This window comes from Centruroides sculpturatus, unplaced genomic scaffold, assembly GCF_000671375.1.
Source record: "Centruroides sculpturatus isolate CEXI.00-Female unplaced genomic scaffold, Cexi_2.0 scaffold406, whole genome shotgun sequence".
Taxonomy (NCBI): domain Eukaryota; kingdom Metazoa; phylum Arthropoda; class Arachnida; order Scorpiones; family Buthidae; genus Centruroides; species Centruroides sculpturatus.
This window is the reverse complement of record NW_019384754.1, coordinates 53,725-74,921: the sequence shown is the minus strand read 5'-3', so window position 1 is coordinate 74,921 and position 21,197 is coordinate 53,725. Positions and strand designations below refer to the sequence as shown.

At 33.8% G+C, this 21,197-nt stretch overlaps 2 protein-coding genes across 2 annotated transcripts in view; one reads left to right on the top strand and one right to left on the bottom strand.

Moving 5' to 3' along the window:
• Positions 1-21,197, bottom strand: part of LOC111628656 — a 40,082-nt gene that overhangs the window by 13,883 nt on the left and 5,002 nt on the right. The window lies entirely within an intron of this gene.
• On the top strand, positions 17,601-18,347 carry LOC111628668. The gene has a single exon (XM_023372494.1). The coding sequence runs from the start codon at positions 17,692-17,694 to the stop codon at positions 18,241-18,243; it is 552 nt and encodes a 183-aa protein (XP_023228262.1). The 5' UTR covers positions 17,601-17,691; the 3' UTR covers positions 18,244-18,347.

The window sequence follows — 21,197 nt, the reverse complement described above, 5'->3', positions numbered from 1 at the left end:
GACACTATCATTTTACGGAAAACACAATATCCACAAAAAATAGGAGAAATGCATTCTTTAGGCCATAAGATTTACTATTTGGACAAAACATGGATTAATGTGGGGCATACCAAGAATAAAGTATGGAAAGATCATTCAATTATGTCATAATGCAAAGCTTTTATGTATGGATGATCTACTGGATTGAAAAATCCATCTGGCAAGAGAAAACAAATAGTTCTTGTTCATATAGGCATCAATACAGGTTTTCTTAATGTCAGTCTATGTGAACTTGAATCAAAGTCAACGAAAGATTACTACAAATAAATGGAGGACTGGACAGCAATAATTTCAAAAAATGGTTTGAAAGAATATCAAACTTAGAAAATAATGCTGTTGTTGTCATGGACAATGTTCCATATCACTCAGCTAAAATTCAGAAGACTCCAAATTGTAGTTGTAAGAAAGCTGATATAAATTTCTTGGTTGCAAAAAAAACATTTGTCATAACAACAAAATGTTGAAAATACAATCTTTAGATATTGTTAAAAAAGTAAAGCATAAATATGATAGATATATTGACAAAATGGCCAAAGGAATAGGTGTCGATGTGTTACTTTTACCCCCATATCACTAATTGAAATCCCATTGAACTGATATGGGCAGATATGAAAAGTTACATCTCACGTCACAACATTCAAACTGTAGAATGTGCAAATTTTAATGAATAAAGCTTTTGAACAAATAACTGAAAAATAATGGAGAAAATGTATGTAACATATAGAAAAAAACAACAAATATGGGAACTTGATGAGATTTCAGAAATGGTCATTGAAAAACTGATTATTCAGTATAACATAAGTAGTGACGAAAGCAATATAAATGATTATTTTTGATTCTAGCTGTGGTCTTATCTGAGTCATCTGTGTTAACTATTCAAAGTCACCTTCAGCTTTAACATTAAAGCCATGGTATTATCTGAGTCATATGTGTCAACTATTCAAAGTTGCCTTCAGCTTTACTTACTTACAGGTTATACTTACGAAGCTGTTCATTATACGCATTAGAAGATATTGGTGTAATTTTCGGTAATGGGCGTGATCCGTAAGGTTGGCATGATTTATATTCGTGCTGCATGTTTCGAATTGCATCAAGTGCCATTGCTCTGTCAATTAACTCTTCGACAGTATTAGAGTTCTGTGTAGCTAAGGCAATCTGCCATTTTTCTTTAGTAATGTCACCAATGATCATTGAAATTCAATCTGGCTGTGGGATAGTAAAAAGAGCTTTTTCCAAGAGAGCGTCTTTGGCATATATGTAATCAACCAAGCTTTCGTTCCTTTTTAGTTTCCGATCAGCTTGATAAGCTAAAAATTCTTGCATAGTAATACGTCTTTTAAATCTTGATGTAAGGGCAACTTTCCATTCTATCCAATTATTGTAACGGTTACCTTGAGTTAATTGCCAATTTCTAGCAGATCCAGCGAGACGTAAGATAGTATTAGTCAATTTGAGTTCATCAGTCCAGTTTGCCAATGTTGAAATTCTTTTGACCTCTTTTAGCCACTCGAGCGCATTATCAATCATATCACCACAAAATATTGGAATGGAATTTGCCGTGTTATTAATTGACGTGATTTGAATAGTACTTGGCGAATTTATTTGTCTCTCAATCAACTGTTTTTGGGATTCCATTAGCATGGTCAGTACTGCGGCAATATTAGGATCCAGTTGCGAAGTAGGTGCAGGAATTTGTAGCATATCGTTGCAATTATTTAGGGTTTCGATTTGTTTTTGTAACAGTTGGATTTGTTTTAATAATTCTGCGCTGTCAGGAATTATTTTAGCGTCGTCATCTTTGTCACTCGATCGCATCCTAAGAATAGCGAGTTCTTCTTGTAGTGCTAGGCACGTGTATTATTTTATTTTTTTTTATTATATACTGCGTGTTGTCACACATTTGTTCAGGTTCTTTGTTTGTTCTTTTCAAAGTTTTGTATCGCGCGCCACCTTATGGTGGATTTTGTCGGTGCCTTGATTGGCTCCTTTGGTGACCACGTGGAGGTGAAGGGAGGAGCTTATAGGAAGTTATAAAAAGGGCGACCTGAGAGGAAAGAGGAGAGGGTTTTGGCTTGCTTCTGTGTGATTTCTGGACGGTGGAAGGGAAGACGAGGGACCAAACAGACGAAGGAGGTCAGGACTCAATCCGGATATGGACAAAAAAACCGGCAATTTAAAGCAGATTAAACTAAGTGAAGGAATCGGGTTACATCAAACTCGGTATGCGTCGGGGAATTATCTGACTAAGGTTGAGTAAAAGAACATCATCAGACTGTTTATCGTGGCCCATTATTTCAGTCCAAGGATTTTTCGTTTCCACGTGGTCGCAGCTCCGTTCGGATGTCCACTCACAAAGGAGACTGCCCTATATGAAATGTCGGGGTGGCGGATCTGCTATGTAATTCGTCTGTAACATTCATTGTGAGCGATTTAATATCAGTACTCGCAAACTTCAAAAGTGAGTGCAATATTAAGGAGACGAAAGTCGTGTGCAATTGTTACAAGCCGATAGCTCATGTTCTATAGTACTTATTGTATCAACGCAAAAAGGAATTTGATATATATAAAAGTTTTTTTTTCTCTATATTTCGTTGTACAGTCCTCATTTATTCTTACCCACATCACGTTCTGGATCGCCTTGATAATCCATCAGAACTACAGTCTAAATTTCCCTGCTGTTTTCTTTTTATATTATCATCCACGATGATAGAAATTAAACAGTCTTTGCTTCCAACAAGAGAAAGATTCCGCAAATGTAAATCGGCTTTCAACTGGGCGACAGTAAAGTGTTTTATATCTTCTGACGTTAAAGAGTTCAACTCGTCGTTTATGGTTGTCATAATTCTGAAGCAAAGTTTTCAACTTTCACCGGGAATGCAAATTTATAACAAATGCTCGTGTCGATAGGCAACCGATCTTGGTGAGATCTATTTAGCGTTCTTAGCGAGAAACGACTGAAGAGTGTCAGGCCTATGTAATGGCGAGCAAATTCCAATGTTAAAATTATTCTTTTTCAATTTATAATTTATGATTTTAGTAATAATCTACTTCTTCAAATTTATAACTTCTATGAATTGATATCTTTTGTTTAATACGTTTGAACAATCTTAACTCTTGATTTTTGCTCGTCGTTAATGGCGACGGATGAAACGAAGTTCTAAAAGTTTAATATTAATCAATTTTGTTAATGCAATGTTCTTTCCACTGTCGGCTGCGCCATATAAGGTTTAGATCGGCGTCGAGTGACAACGTTATGAATTAATAAACGAATATAACGCAACTAATTAATGAATAATTTAATATTTGATGATTACCAACTTTAACTTGCGGCAATAAGAACAAACAATAACAAAACAACATGGCGAACTGCGGCAACAACAGTGCCGCCACTCATTTAAACAAAATGAGACCTTACATTACATTATAGCGAATCTTACCCGCTTTCAAAGAATGCAAGAATTAGGTCCCCCGTTTCCAGACTAATTAGGGAATTTTTATGTCCAGTCAAACGAACTATTTTCAACGTTTCTGGAACGTTTACAATCGTTCTATAATCGAACCAATATTCGAATTTTATGTTCGAATTTAATTCGAACATAAAATTCTATAAAGTTCTATAATCGAACCAATATTCGAATTTTATGTTCGAATTAAATTCGAACAAAACATTCGAAATAGAGAGCCACTTTCAACCACTTTCAGCTACATATCTCTCGCACCCTTATAGCTATCAAGACGCAACCACCCCTATGCACAAATGGAGACTTGGAACTACTACCACATACAAACACCATTCACGTGCAATGTGTAGTTTTGGCGGAAAAGTGAAATATGGGGACATACACGTCCATTTTTATATACATAGATATAGATATAGATATAAATTAACATTGCTTTCAGTAAAACAAAGTGCTTGTATATATATGTATACATGCACTTTGTTTTACTGAAAGCAATATTAACTCAAAAATTCTAACATAGGATATCCCATCAGTCACACATTTTACATAAAACACATGTTTACGTATCATGTTCGTTGTGATTGCTACCCTGTCGCAAGCAAAGATTGAGAAGTAACTGAATAGTTCAAACTACTTCTTGCAAGATGTCAGAGGTCAAGACTTGACATGTTTCATGTGGACACTGAGAATACAAGGATAAAAAATAATTAATGTTATAGTTTGACTATGTTGCGTGGCAGAAGGGTTTACAGTTTATGCATAATTGTGGAAATCGATAGTAGACTTAATCAATTATATACTGTGTTTAATTCAAATAAAAATAAATTGTTTTATAAGTTAAATTTAGGTAATAAATAGAATACGGTATGAAAATAGGTATGTAAAAGTTTTCTATTCTAATGATTAGCATTGATGACAACTGTCAATTAATGAAAGCTGGCAAGGGTTCGAAGTTCTTGAAAATTCCTGACACACGACAGGAGGTTAAAAGGCTCATTAGAAATCAATGATATTATTCAATTACACTAAGATATGAAATTTAAGCAAATTTAATAACAAAAGCATAAAAGTAGTAATTTTTAATGAATTATGACAAAAGTATTCTGACACTGGTTCAAAGTTAAAATTGTATTTGATGCCATCTGTTATGTGTTATTATTAATTAAAAAATAACTTTATATTATCTAAATATATAAAATTGAGTGAGTGAGTCAGTCAGTGACTGACTGACTGACTCACTGACTGACTCATCATCGCCCAGAGCAAACCGCTTAACCTAGAGATGTGAAATTTGGTAGACAGTTAGGGTACGTCATAAAAACGCACACTAAAGGCAGCTATACACGTTAAGTTAATCCTTTGAGGCTGCCTGACCTTGAGTAACTTCAGAATTTCCTATTGCCCACAAACGAAGAAAACATCTCAGCAGAGGGTGGAGCAACTTGCCCGGGCGTCACTTGCAGAGGGGAGCCAAAGGGTTTCCAAGAAAAACAAAATTTGTTTCTGGAGGGGGAGGGGGCGCCAATATAGTGTCGCGGCCCGAGTGCCAGTTATGTTTGCTACGCCATTGTGTTTATTATTAGGCCACTGATGTTTATTGGCAACGAATTCTATTAAAACTCGCGGGAAAAAAGTATGCATAGAAGTGTATGGTGTAAATAGTAGTAGTAGTGGTTTGGGTAGCACTGATCACAAAATTAATTTTTCAAGAGAAATCTTGAGCTATAGATTATATTAAAAAGCATGAATTATCAGCGAAAGACAATTGCAAGTCGATTTTACTACAAAAAAAAAACTCATGGATTGAATTTTATAGACAAATATATATTAATAATTCTCAACCACATTAAATATTAATAGAAATTGTAAACATTATTATTGCAAATTAATTTTATAATTTAATAATTAAAAAGAATTTATTAAACTTTGTCTTATTTTAAGTTGTCATGTTTTAATTTACTTAGATATTAAAACAATAAATTTTTGAAAATGTAAAAGAAAATGATAGAGTACAAAGATGTTTTATGAAACTGATGAAATGAATTGAGAAGTTTTCTAAATATTAAAATTATTTATAATTTTAATTTACTCAAGAAATTTTTGATCCGAAAATAATTTATAACCTGAAAAATTAATTTATTAGGTTATAAATAATAAAAGTTAATAAGGTTATAGAAAATAATTCTTCCAAACATTCACGAGACATTGTTCTCACACACGTTTAGGTCGGCCTGCGCAGTCTGACACTGCGCCGGGAAAATCAAATGGTTTTTCAATTCTACTCCGGTAGTCGGTACAGTTCGCCAAAACTGTTAAATTTCCCTCCACATACTACCACAAATTATAAAGGTCAGGCATGCATGGTTAATCCTATGAGAATTAACCTAACGAGTATGGGCGATTCTACTCAGGTGGTAGGTACAGTTCGCCGAAACTGTTAAATTTCCCCCACACACTTCCAGGAATTGCTCAAAATCAGGCATGCATGGTTACTCCTTTGAAAATTAACCCATTGTGTATAGCCGCCTTTAAGAAGGAATTTTTCGAAATTCCCCCACGGAGGGGGAGAGGTAGCACATTAAGGCTTAACCGGAAAACGGCTTCTACTGTACTATTTTAAATGCAATTTTTTCTTTTTATATGCGTTTTAGTAGGGAATGCCATGAGAATTCACATTAAGAAAGGATTTTTCAAAATTTTCCCGCAAGGGGAAGAGGTAGCACATTAAGGCTTAACCGGAAAACGGCTTCTACTGTACTATTTTAGATGCGATTTTTTCTTTTTATATGTGTTTTAGTGGGGAATGCCATGGAAATTCACATTAAGACAGGATTTTTCAAAATTTCTCCACGAGGGGAGAGGTAGAGCATTAAGGCTTAACCGAAAAACAGCTTCTACTGTACTGTTTTAAATACAAATTTTGTTTTCAACTACATTTAGTGTTCATTGAGTACTTAGGTGTATTAAATTGATAACATTTCAGACATTGTTATAAATATTTTTATCTATTTCGATTGTAATGAAAAATGTTCGATCCGTTTTAAATTCAAATTTGTTATTGCATATTGGTTCGATTATAGAACAATTGTAAACGTTCCAGAAAATTGATCAAATTGAAGATAGTTCGTTTGATTCTTGCAATTCTCTTCAGTGGTAGGTGTTATATGACAATTACTATGGTTATTGAAATATTGAATGTAAATGGGGTTTGCTTGCAAAACCTCCGCGGACAAAGTTGCGGATAACAGCTAGTTAGTTAAAAAAAAACAAAGAAAAAGTGTTTAAGTTTGAAAATAGAAATAAATTTTTAAATATATTCTGAAAGTCAATATTCAATAAAACCTTCCTTAAAAAAAAACATAAGTGAGGGACATACACTGGGCTCTTGGTGCTTTCTTTTCGTCTAAGTTTGCTCTTTTCCTAATTCCAAAATGCCCAAACAAAATAAAATTCGTGATTTATTGCTTATTCTATAAATATAAAAGAAACAATGTTTGTCCATTGACCCATGCGATTTCCTTGTATATTCATAAAAACCCCTCTCCTTGCTTTCATGGCGATAATGCATAATGTATGATGCCTTTTCTCATGGCTTTTGCCCTCCTCTTTTTTGTGGTCTTCAGGCGCAGCTGGTCATGAGTCGTATCTCGAATGAGAACTCGAGATGTTGACAAATGACTCCTCCCTATCTCCCTACCCACTTGAGTTCTGTACTCCAAAATCGAATATCATCAATGCCCGTTATTTTTACCCCATCCTGAGATATTAGACGAAATAGACTACAGCACACACATCACAGAAATTTTTTCCCGTGCTTCTGACTGTTTTGGGTTCGAGGGATTTCAAAATTTTCAGATTTGCGAAATATCAAGACAGTCATATTTCAATTTACAATACTTTTTTGTGTTATTTTATAACAAAGTTAAGAAATTTACAGATGCTTTTTGCACCTTGTTCCACTTGTATATAAAGTCCACTTTATCGTTACGTCATAAAAAATCAGCACAAAGTTTAATGATCGATAATTAATCTTGTAATATATGTCGAACCCGTTACTATTTACTACATTTGTTTTAAGAATAAGAATTTCAAATAGATTTGCACTTTTGTAAAATTTGAAAAATAGATCAAGTAATTTACTCCGATATTTATGTAAAGTACATTTAAATTCTTACGCAGTCAATCAGAATATATTTTTAAATCATAATAATTGAATACTTTAAACAACATTATTGTAATAAACATGTTTTTGTATATACAGTACATTATATAACTTGTGTGAGGGCCGAGGAGAGAGAAATAAAAAAACAACTCAATGAACGATAATATGCGATATGTATCGTCATCGTCTCCCTTGCCGTTTGGATTGCCAAGCGGTAACAATCAACGACATATGGAAGCAGTTAAGTCAGAGATAGATGCTTCGCTCTATCATCAGTCGCTTAAACTCGTCGAATTCCTCTACTTCTACTCCTCTACTACTACTTGATTTGACGGTCCTTCCGAACAAATTCCCGGGCTATCCCAGTAAGTTTAAGTTTTGCAACGGCCAACATTTGTGCTTTCGACCATGCCGCTACTTTGGTGACATCCGTTAATGAATCAAAGAAGTCTGTTACTCTGGGACCTCCAGCCTCACCAGAGAATACAGGTAATAAGGGTATAATTTCACTCAATCCTCCAACGTCAAGGGATTCGGCGCTGAATTTGGATTTGGGTTTCCTGCCCTAGCCGCATCAAGAGCTGTTTCCTCCATTACGTCTATTTTCTAAGGTTCCCTTAAGTGTAAATCTTATATCTAAATAAATCTCAAGTCCCAATAAATCTTAGATGTAAACAATTCTTAGGTCTAAATAATCCCTGCTTCAATTTCAATCAAACACTTTCTCGACTAAAGCATCCTTCGCCTTATCGATTTTCCGAAAAAGTCAAACCCCACTCCTGTAAACCAATTTGTTAGCACCGGGGAAGTTGGAATTTCCTCTCCTTCCGCCCACAGGTCGGTGACCTACATTCTTGTCAACGATGGCGTTACGTTCTGATACATGATATGCGAGTAGAAAAGAATTAAAGGAGTCAACGATAAGACGTTGGCAAAGTCGAGTAACGACACCATTTAAAAACAAAACAAGAGTTTATTAAACTAACTAACTAAAGCAAATTTCCACAAAACTCCTTCAACTTCGCAGAAGAGAGAGAGTGTGTACAATAAGATTTCATACCTCTGTGATAATATCGAACGGCTCCTTCTGCCTTAATGGATCCGAAAAGGGTGCAAGGTCTTCCAATTAAGGTCGTACAGTAGACAAAAGGAAAGATATGGTTCGTCTTCGTCGTAGTTCGTTCGATTAGCAACTCTCCCGATTAAAAAAAAGGAAGGCTTTTATACGTTTTGTGGTGGGAAAATTCGTCAGGTGACCATTTGTTATAGCAGGTGTGAGGTTAAAGGTGGCGATAGAATGACAACAACATGGCGAATTTCGCCCTTAATTGTAAACAATACATGGTTTGATAGTGAGAATGTTTATAATTAAATAGAAAAATTTATACTTTTCTCATACGCCTCAAATTTCGTTTCTGCAGGTGTAACTTCCTCTAGTTAAAGGAATTTATCAAAAATTTAAAGGATTAATTTCTTTTATGAAATTATATGAACTCCGAATTTCACATATAAAATGCTAATTATTGCGTTTTATTGTGTAGTAATAAACTGAGCTAACTTTAGGTTTTATGTAATGTTTTAAAACCTTGTAATGAACTAAGATTCATAGAATAAAAAATTATAATGAATTGAATAATATTTATTTGCAATCTAACAAGTTTCCATTAAATTGATACTTGCAATATTTTAAACATTTATACCAAGCACAAATGATAAGAATTATTTCTATAATTTCGACAAAAATAATATGTAATTTGGAATTTTCTTAATGAATCTTCTTATCAGTTTGTCTTTTATTCATTTATGTATAAATTATTGTTCAGCGGTAAGTTTATCCAAATGAAAGGGCTGTTTGTCAGCCAGCATCTAACAACTGCAATCTTTTTTTCCTTACTAATGGAAGCATGTTGGCAGCTCAAATTTTTCCGTTTTCAAAATATCAAAGTTTTCAAAGTAAAATATACGTTTTCAAAGTAAAAAAAATATCATGGAACATAATAAAGATTTTCTATTAATTTTAAATTTTTATAAAATGCAGTAGTAGTATTTTGCTATTCTGTATTAGTTATGTGTATTTTTAGATATTTTTATGATTTATACACGTAAAGATTTTCTATTAATTTTAAATTTTTATAAAATGCAGTAGTAGTATTTTGCTATTCTGTATTAGTTATGTGTATTTTTAGACTTTTTTACGATTCATACACGCAAACTTAAAAAATTCTTGTAAATTTGTCTTAAATCGAATAAAGATAGAGATTTTTTCGTTATACGGACCAATTTTCTTTTCCGTTTCTGCGTTAGATGTTCCGCTATACACAGATTCCGTTATATCGTTCTTTTTAAAAGTATTAATAGTTTCAGAGATATGCACAATTAGGCATACCAAAACAAAACAATCAATTTATTACATTATTTCGGTTTGTTGTTGTCATCTTCTTGTTGCAGTCTTCAAATTTGGACTTTCGATCAGCAATCTAAATTTCACAATTAAATTAAAATAAGTAAAATCACAATGGTAAGTGAAATCTTTTACTTCACCTGTATAACACATTTTTAATTTCGCAAACTGTTTTAGTAAAAATTCACAATATAACATAAACTTTAAATTTTAATTTTATATCCAAGATAAAAGACAGATTGTAAAAATATAAACATAATATTATAATATATAACAATAATTTATATTATCGTGAATAATTTTCATTTTAGTTTGTGACTAATTATTTATTTTTATTCAATGAATCATTTTAAAAGGAGAGAAGACACAAATGCCCCGAATGCAGAAAAAAATTTATTCGAAAAAGTCACTTGAAAAATCATATGAATATTCATAACGACGAAAAACCGTATAAATGTAATTTTTCCGAAAAAAGCTTTTATCAAAAAGGAAATTTAACATCACACAAGAAAGTGCACTCGAACGAACATCAAATCAAGTGCAATTACTGTAAAGAATGCTTCAAACGAAACAACAATTTGGAACAGCACATATTCTCTCGTCATTACAACAAAGTTTTCTCCGACATAAATAATACTAAAAGTTTCTATATTATTATTCTTACATTCCGATATTTGAAACAAAGAAATTGATTAAATTAACAAAGGAAATATCTAATTGTATCGAATAATATAACATATATAATTAATTTTGCAATCAATAATCAGTGAATCTGCACTGATTTACAGAAACCAGCGTTACATAAAAATTATTTATCACTTATTAAATAATAAGTGATAAATAATTTTTATTAATTATTTTATTTATTTATTAACTTTCAGTGAATATTTTGTCTCTTTTTCCGCTTGGGAAGTTTATTCAAGAATTGTAAATTAAACAAGTTTGCTTGCATTTTTGATTAAAATAATTGTCGAGAATTCCAATGGAAAAACAAATAACTTAAAAACCTTTATGAAATCGGAATTAGTAGAATGAATTCATTAGTGTAATTAACAATTAATGCTGCGAATAATAAAAATACTAATTACGATAAGTTTAAATTATTCGCAGAACCTTTTACGACAATTATTATTTTTATAGTTGATATTTGTATTTAAAAACAAAAAGTATATTTTCTTCTCTAATTAATACTTCCATTTTACAAAGTAAAAACACCAGAACCTGGTTATTTGTTACAAACTGTGTTAGTAGCAGATTGAAATTACAAAATACATTATTAACTTTTGATGGTGAATTCGACTTTGATAAACATCTAATAGTTGTTGTACGACTGTTTTAATTGCAAATGTCAATAACAAAAAGATGTAAGCAAATTGTTATTGCAATTTTACAAAATAATTTCTTTGAAGTTAATTTTTTTTTATTAATATCGAAATGTTTTGTTTGAAATTTCTAAACCATAAATTGTAGAAATTAACGATTCACAAACATTTATTTTCATAAATAAAGCATTTAAACTTAACAAATTATATTTTATGCCAATATGTATTGTAAATTTATAAATCAATTTATAATTAGATCGCGTTCAACGACCCAAAAGTAACAAGCCGTAGATGTTCAATCTGCGCTGAACCTTATTCATCTGGCACTTCTGCAATAATGCATATAGAAATTAATACCGAAAAGCAGCCATTTTCTTGTGATATATGCAAAGAAAAATTCAGATACAAATTTAAATTAAAGAGACACAATCAAAAGTTTCATTGGAGACTATTGACTCCAACTTGTTTCCAGGTAAGTGTGCAAGTATTTTTTACGACTGATCTCTTAACGAATATTGTAAAATTTCGATTCACGGACTATTTCTGGCCTTTTCAAGCAGGTTCGTTATGAAATAAAGTATGTTTGCCGAATTAATAAATTAAGAAATGAACAAATTAATTCGTTCACATTATTTACTGACGTAGATATGTTTTGTAATTAAAATTATGCCTAAGAAGATTAATTGTACGGGAATGTTTCAAATTCACAACAAAAAATAGCAGTTGTGCAAATCTTCAAAACTTGTTTAGGACCCTTTTTAAAATGATTCTGAAACATTTTAAATGTTCTTACGAGTGCTTCGTAACACTTTCAGAACACAATACTAATTTCATAAGTTGACCGATACTAAATTTTAAAGTGACTCCTTGAAACTTTGTATATAAGCGATTCCAATTCTAATGTAAAATAATGTCAGTTAAAATTAGATTTGTAAATTTTATATTAAACTTTCATATTGGGGCGTACGTATCCAGCAGACAATTGGCGGTTTGTAAGGAATTTCTCGAAGCTTAATAACTGTTGTAGTATTTTTCAACTGATATGTTTTAAAGCTATTTGTACAGTAATTTTGAAGATTTTTACCTGTTTTACAAAGAAATTTTACAATAAGCAATACTTTACTACCACCCACTGTAAATTCTCTTGCAGCGTAAAAGCGCTGTACTCTCGATTGTTCAATCAGGGGTGCACAACCTGCGGCCCGCGGGCCACATACGGCCCCTTATCAATGTTTATGCGGCCCGCGGACGGTACAGGCCAAATCCCTTCTTTCGAAGTTTCTAAGTGTGGAACTTTTCCCTTTCACAAAGTCATTAGCACCCAACTGTTTTATAAGTTTCCCTGAAGTGAGAAATGGGGGCTTGTTCTATAAATAAGTCTATTTCTAGCTAACACTTTCTGGTTTAGATATCGAATATTCTAAGTCTAATACATAGTATTATAACAATTTTTTTGAAAAATCAAATAAAATAAAATGATGTTAGAACGACATTTCCGATGTTATCAGGAAGTTTCTATTTTGGTGGAAAATTTTCAATTTTATGCTTCGGAAAACTTGCTTATTCGTCTAAATAGCGTCAAATAACAAAAATAAATGAAAATAGCGCTGAAAAACTATGAAAATAGCGATTTTTTATGATTTGTTTACATTCTAGATTCTGATTGGTATTGTCGAATTTGAATCAATCTTTTCTGAAAAGACGCTTATTGTCAACATAATGTCATTCAAACTAGAAAAAACTAACCAGAGTTCAAAAAGAAATGTACAAAAAGCTATAACAACCAATAATTTACAATAATTATCTCTCCATAGACTGAGAATTGAAAAAAAATTTTTCGCATCAAATTTATTATTATTAAGTTGGACCAAGAAAATTAATACTGTAGTTGGAATAGTCATTATGACTAAAAGGAAGCCGTTTGCACTAAAATATTTTGGATTTAATAATTATTACAAACTGCGTCAAGCCATAAACTTGTCAACAAAGAGGGTTGTAAAATGATTCCGTGTAGCTAGAAAGCTGCGGTTTCTTTTGTTTGAAAGAAAACAGATATATTTAGGTTATTTAAGTAGTAAATTAATTGGAACTTTTTATTTACTTTTATTTTTACATTCTTTTTTTCGTAAATTTAAAATTAAATTATTATTTTTAATTTTTATTTTATTTGAAATTTAACAGTCGTAAACTGTGATATATTTGTGACAGAAAACAAAAAACAGATTGATTCTAGCGCCAATTTGAAACGAGATATCGCAATTTTAATAATTATATTTAAAATATTCAGATTTTCCACTGCACTGTGTTAATCACTTTTGATTCATTTCTGAACACGGGGGTAAAACTGACGGGCCATAAATATAATTTAGGTAAGAATGGTAACCACATTTATGATGGATTAGTGTCCTGCACCTGGCATGTTGACGATCTGACTCACAAATTCTGAGAAATGGTGGAGACGCCCGGACAGGGGTCGAACGAATTAAGACCTGCCTGGCCACGTGTGCGTAATAGTCTTCTGTCCCCGCCTCTTTAGTCTTTGGTCAGAGTGGATACAGAACAAAGCACGTGGTAGTCTAGCTTGCCTTATCTCAAACATGATTTGTTGCGGGCCTCAGAATTTTCGGCACAATGAGACATTGTTTTGCAGAGTGAACAGTATGGCGCCGGGCATTAAACGCAAGGTCAATCGCGAGAATCATCAGTTTCAAGAAGTGGAAGTGTGGACTAACAAGTACTGTTTTGTGCAACAGAACAACAGCATTATTTGCCTTTTGTGCAATGGAACAATAGCAGTGCCAAAAGAATTCAACCTGAAGCGACATCATGAAAGCCAACACAAGGATTTCCTTCTGCAAGGTACGGAACGCAAACGGAAAATCGAATCGTTACGACGATCACTAATCAGCCAACAAAATGTGTTCAAGAAACAATCTGGAGAATTGGATGCGGCTGTTGAAGCCAGCCTAGAAATATCTGCTTTAATAGCCAAGAATGGGAAACCTTTCACAGATGGCGATATGATAAAAAAGTGTCTTATCATCGCAAGTGAGATGTGTCCTGAGAAGACAGTGTTTTCAAACAATCAGTCTTAACCACATGACGATACAACAAAGAATCTCGCAAATTGCATCAGACATTTCTGGCCAACTTAATATTTTAGTTGCAAACTGTGCTTATTTTTCTTTGGCTGTGGAAGAATCCACTGACATATCATCAACAGCACAAGTGATTGTGTTTATTAGAAGTGTTTCACTAGATTTTATTGTGAATGAAGAATTTCTTGGCATGGCATCACTTTCTGGACATACAACTGGTGCTGACTTATTTACTAGTTTATTGAGCGTTTGCAACAAATCAGCACTGGACTTTGACAAGCTATCCAGCATTGCCACCGATGGAGCACCATCTATGGTTGGATGTGAGAATGGCATGGTCACCTTGCTGAAAAACCACCTTGGGGACAGGCAAAAGGAGTTAGTCCAGTATCATTGCATAATTCACCAACAGCAACTTTGTGCAAAGAAGCTGGGATTTGAACGTCTGCTGAAAGATGTATATGATACTGTGAACTTAATCCGCCGTCATGGACTCAACCATCGACTCTTCACATCATTTCTTGAAGAAATAGATGCTGATTATGCTGACCTGCCCACGTATACTGAAGTTCGTTGGCTGAGCAAGGCAACAGTCCTCAAGAGATTTGTGGAGCTATTGGGGCCTATTATCACTTTCCTCAAAGAACGGGGGAACACTACAAGGAATTTGGAGGGACAAAGATGGCAGTGTGATTTAGCTTTCCTTGCTGACATTACTGCTTATCTAAACGACCTTAATTTGAGATTGCAGGGAAAGATGCAACTTGTTTCTCAGTTGACAAGTAACATCAATGCATTTATGACCAAACTATCACTTTTCAAGTCCCACATGCAAACAGAGAACTTTACACACTTTCCACATTGCAAGGCCATGAAAGAGAAATACCCACATATGAAGACGGATTACTCTGACCAAGTTAACACCCTCCTTACATCATTCAATGAGAGGTTTGGTGAATTCCAGAAATACAAGATCTACCTGCAACTTTTTTCAACTTCATTTGATGTGAAAGTGGAAGATGTCCCTCCAGATGTCAACTTGAGTTGATAGACATCCAGTGCAGTGATGAATTGAAATCACAGTTCAAAAATTCTAATCTCCTCACATTCTACAAAGAACTGCCAGATAAATCATTTCCAAAACTGAAAGACAAAGCTCGATTTTGTGCAAGCATGTTTGGCAGTACCTATGTATGCGAACAAGTGTTTTCGCTTATGAATTTAAACAAGTGCAAAACACGGAACAGGTTAACCAAAGAGAATTTGGAAAATCTGGTTGTTTCAACATCTGCCATTACACCAGACATCAAGAAGATTGCTGCCAGCATCCAATCTCAGCCATCGCATTAATCGCTTGGAGGTCCGGCCCCCAGTCAGTAAACTTAACCCTAATTTGGCCCTTCTTCACAAAAGGTTGTGCATCCCTGGTTCAATAAAATAAGAATGTAGTATTTTCCAAACGCGACACTTTCCATTTTTTTCTTTTGGTTTCAATCTATAGTAAATAAGTCATTGCAGCTATTTTTGATAACGTGGTTTCCTCGCAAGGAAATAATCTCTTAGTCATCTGATCCAGTACTGACAGAAAAAGCAATTTGTTCTCCTTTACAGTGGGCAAAGTCTATTACTTTCTGTAAAAAAGTTAGACAAAGCTTCGCTACCCTGCAGTTGAAAAATAATAAAACCTTGTGAAATTTAACAAATCTAAGTTAAAATCTGATAAGTTGACAAATTACAGAAAATATAAATATAAATCTGGTGTTTTTTAAACCAACTAGTATATTTTATACTTCTAGATAATAGAAAAAGTGTAGAAATCAAATATATACTTGTATTCAATCATATATATCTGTAAAATATAAAATTTCTATTCATTTGCATTACGTATATTCTGGAATTCTCTCAATTTAAATTACACGCGATATTCAAAATTGAAATATTTTAAATCAAATATAAAATAATATAATCGAGTTGAGCAGTTCATTAAGTGTTCAGCATTTCATATATATGTTTTCAATATTTTGTAGATAGTCGCATCGTTCATTGTAAACTTATTTGAACACTTATAAATGAAGAATATACAGTCGACCCCCTATAAAACTGTTGATTTTTCCGTTTTATATGGAATCCATGTTGTACGAGTCACTTAGATTTTACAAATACGTGTGCCGGNTAGTTTACGATCGTTATTCTGGAATTCTCTCAATTTAAATTACACGCGATATTCAAAATTGAAATATTTTAAATCAAATATAAATTAATATAAATACAACTATTTTTAAAATATTAAGACTTCTTTTTTTACTAAAATTACCAAATAAAAGAAATTCGGAATTATATGGAGTTTATATATTATTTTTCTATAAAATATTCCGAAATACGACAATCCCATTGCTACTTAAGTACAGTCTTCACCATTTATAATGAAAATATTCGTGGATTCTGAATATATTATTTGCCTAACAAAATGCCTATATGGAGCAAAAAGAAAAGAAATGCAATTGTTTGGCTGGAGGAAGGAGGTAATAATACTCACACCACTAAAACGCGTGGGTTAGCGTTTGTTTGTTTCGCAAAATTAGCAGTGCGGTCATGTCGATGAAGACCGAGACAAATTAAAGAAATTCTGAATTATATGGACTTTATATATTATTTTTCTATAAAGTATTCCAGAATACGACAATCCCATTGCTACTTAAGTACAGTCTTCACCATTAATAATGAAAATATTCGTGGATTCTGAATATATAATTTGCCTAACAAAATACCTATATGGAGCAAAAAGAAAAGAAATGCAATTGTTTGGCTGGAGGAAGGAGGTAATAATACTCACACAAGTAAAACGCGTGGGTTAGCGTTTGTTTGTTTCGCAAAATTAGCAGTGCGGTCATGTCGATGAAGACCGAGACAAATTTTTCGCAGGAAAAGTCTACGAAAATCGTAACCAACGATAACCGAGGTATTACTGTATAAGTGTTGTTTTCTAAACATAAACCATTAAAATTTTGAATTTCATTCAGTTATGTTACCAAACAGACAATATACAGGGTGGACCAAAAAGAATATACGTATTTCAAACTGATATATTTATTAAACTATCGATAGTAGCGGTGTGCTGCGGGTATCGCAGGAACGAGTGCATTGTCTAGTTTGTCCCCCTGATGTCACTTGTGCTTGGTTACAATCACGTATTCACAGTTGTTGTAAAATGGCTACGCCACAGCACAAAAGCTTTTGTATTCTTGAGCTTGCGAAGTGTAATTCCGTGATTACAGTGCAAAGACATTTCCGGTTGAGGTACGAAATTGATCCTCCGAATCAATGGAACATTCGCAAATGGTACCATCAGTTTGTTGACACAGGTTGTGTATGTAAAGGAAAGAGTCCTGACCGACCTCGTGTATCTGAAAAAAATGTTGCACGGATTCAAGCTGCTTACCAACGTAGCCCTTCAAAATCAACACGTCGTGCCAGTCGGGAATTGCAGCTGCCTAAAACAACAGTTTGGCGTGTTTTGAGACGCAGGTTAGTTATAAAGCCGTACAGATTACAGCTGTTACAGGCTCTGAATAATGATGACAAACATAAACGTGTGAAATTTAGTGGCCAGATTCAGGATGTTATTGACAACGATAACAATTTCTCAGAATGGATCTTGTTCAGTGATGATGCATGTTTTCACCTTAGTGGGAAGGTGAACAAACAGAATCTTAGAATTTGGAGCCTACAGAACCCACATGCGCAAAACGATCATTTTTGAAATTCACCTAAAGTGAATGTGTTTTGTGCTATATCCTGCTCATCTGTTTACGGCCCTTTTTTTTCTTTGATGGAAACACGGTTAATCGTTTGCAATATCTTCATATGTTGCAAAACTGTTTGTTTCCGAGGCTAAACAAGGACCACCTCATTTTTCAAGAAGGCACCCCCTCACTGGAGTCGTCAAGTTCGTCAATTTCTGAATGAAACTCTTCCGAACCGTTGGATTGGACGTCAAAGTGCTGACGATTTACCACTTTTCAGCTGGCCTCCACGGTCACCGGATTTGACGCCGTGTGATTTCTTCCTGTGGGGTTTCATCAAGGACACCGTCTATGTTCCTCCACTACCACAGAACCTCGATGAGTTGAAGAACCGGATCCGTACTGCCATTACATCAGTGACACCGGACATGCTTAGTCGAGTATGGCAGGAATTTGAGTATCGGTGTGATATTGTTCGTGTCGCTGGTGGAGGACATATTGAACACCTGTAATCTAAACTAGAGAGTTTCATAAATATGTGTCCCAAGTTCCATAGTTGTATGTCTTACAGTTTATTAAATATATCAGTTTGAAATACGTATATTCTTTTTGGTCCACCCTGTATAAGAAAACAGTAATAGACTCAATGAGTATCCTTGCCAGATTCCTTTTTAAGTTGCGAAATTTGACCTTGCTCCCATTTTGACTCTCCAAAATTGTAACTATTCTCAAACTTGACTACCGAATTGTGTCCATTCTAAAATTTTACGCTTCCTGTTTGTGCCCATTTTCATCACATCACTCCTGATCAACATTTTCTTTCGATCTGTGTCAAATGTGGACGTAAATATACTTTGAATTACGTAAAATTGAGAAGATCTAGAACTAAATCTTCAGCATTTTCAAATCTGGAACACTATCTAAATCCATTAAATGTCTAAGGAATACAAGAAATGTTAATACAGAAAAGAAAAGATGGACAAAAGGAATATTTCTGGAATAATTTGCAATTTTAATCCATTCAGAAACCATTCAAGGAGATATTTCCTCGACTGTATTGGCTTTAAGAATTTAAGAACTTAGATCCAGTCTAATTTTATCGTGTTTTCATGTGAATGTGATTATAATCTTTGTCTGTAAACATTTTGGTTGTCTAATAAATGCTTTTGTTTGATTTCTCGTGCGTTTATTTCAAAATCACAAAAAATTCATGACGTGTTTGCTGTTTTTAAAATTCAAACTAACCTTAATTACGATTCAAATCTGTACATTACGTTATTTTGTCGAATAATCCATGCTATGAAAGTTTTAAATAGTGCGAGATTCTAGAGAAGTGTCAGTTATAGAAGTTATAGACAGCGTGATACTTGCAGTCATAGGTATAATTTAACCTATGCCTAAACTCTCCTGAATGATAGGATGAAAGGATTCTGTCTTGGCAGTATTTTATCTGGTAAGATTTTGCAATGGCCCCTGATTTCGCTTAAGCGTAGGGTGTAGCGTTACGATTCTATAACTTAGGGCCCAGTGGAGTGCCGTGACATTTGATAGAGAATTCGTGTTTCTGTAAAAAGCAGACTTCCAGGGGCAATCAATTAATTGCGCGTCAGCGATGGTCTAGGGTCCATTCATATTCGTTTGTTCAATATTGTTATAATGTATTATTGTACATTTCTATCTGGCAACACTTGAAAAATTGTCAGTCGTCTGAGTTTCGTCTGGTTGCATAGTTGTAAATAAGTTGTGTTAGTTATTAAAGTTAAGTATTAAAAGAATAAAGAAAAAGAAAATATATGCTTTATTTTTTGCCTTTGGTAGGAGAGTGTGGTTGAAAAAAAAAACAAGAAGTGAAAAAAATTAAATAATTTAAGAAAATAAAAAAAAAGCACACGTGGTAATGGCGGTGAGAAACAGTGATATATATATATCAATATTTGAAGGAGCAGATTATAGTAACTGGAAATTACGTATGTTTAAGTTTCTACAGTTCAAAAAGTGTAAAAATGTAGTAATGAGGGCTAAAATTAAGACCGATGATGACGAATGGGACAAATGAGATATCCAGGCGAATAATTATATCTATAGCGGAATAACTAACAAACAGCTAGAATACAACCCTGTAGTGCTGCGTCACTATTGTTCTTGGGATAGGCGCTTGTATTTATATACCTTTGTGCAAGGTTCATTTTTCCGTACCTGTTTTTTTTTTTTTTTGTAATTTGTACCTTTCGTTTTTTTTTTTAAGAAAACCACCTTTTACTTGGGNGGATAGGCGCTTGTATTTATATACCCTTGTGCAAGGTTCATTTTTCCGTACTTGTTTTTTTTGTATAATTTGTAACTTTCGTTTTTTTGTGTAAGAAAACCACCTTTTACTTGGGTGGCACAGCCCCGTTGTGTCGATTGGCTGTGCTGTGTTCACGTGTGGTGACGTGTGCAATGGCAGGACTTATAAATTTTGCCATCCCACGTGTACGAGAGTTCTTTAGCTGGTGAGACAAGGACTGAGACGGACGGGCTGAGGTGCGCCGGAGTGGACGAGTAGTACTAGTGGACTGAAACAAAGGAAGACGGGGATTCACCACGTGCGGAATCCATCTGCATCGACAAAGCCACATGGACGATGCCGATTTTTAGACAACCCCGAAATACAACAGGAGTTTATTGAAGAGATGTGCAGATTAGTTCAACGTAGGAATTATTTCTGTGAAGTGTTTGTATAAAAAACAATTATATATATATTTGTTTCTATTTCTGTGTCCGCGAAGACTAGTTAATTATTGACGCGAGCATTTTGATCCTTTTTTTTGTAATTTTGTATTGATGAACCCTAGTTTATCGAATTTGACATTCATTAAATATTTTCCTACTATTGATACATGTCGTTTGTCTCGTGTAAAAATCCTCGTGTAACCGTAGCCTTTTACCCTACTCTTTGTCCAGAGTAACCTCGGTGCTCCTAGGACACTAC

What these genes read in the sequence shown, in the direction of transcription:
- LOC111628668 (XM_023372494.1), top strand. Translation starts at nt 17,692, where the DNA reads ATGGCTACGCCACAGCACAAAAGCTTTTGTATTCTTGAGCTTGCGAAG.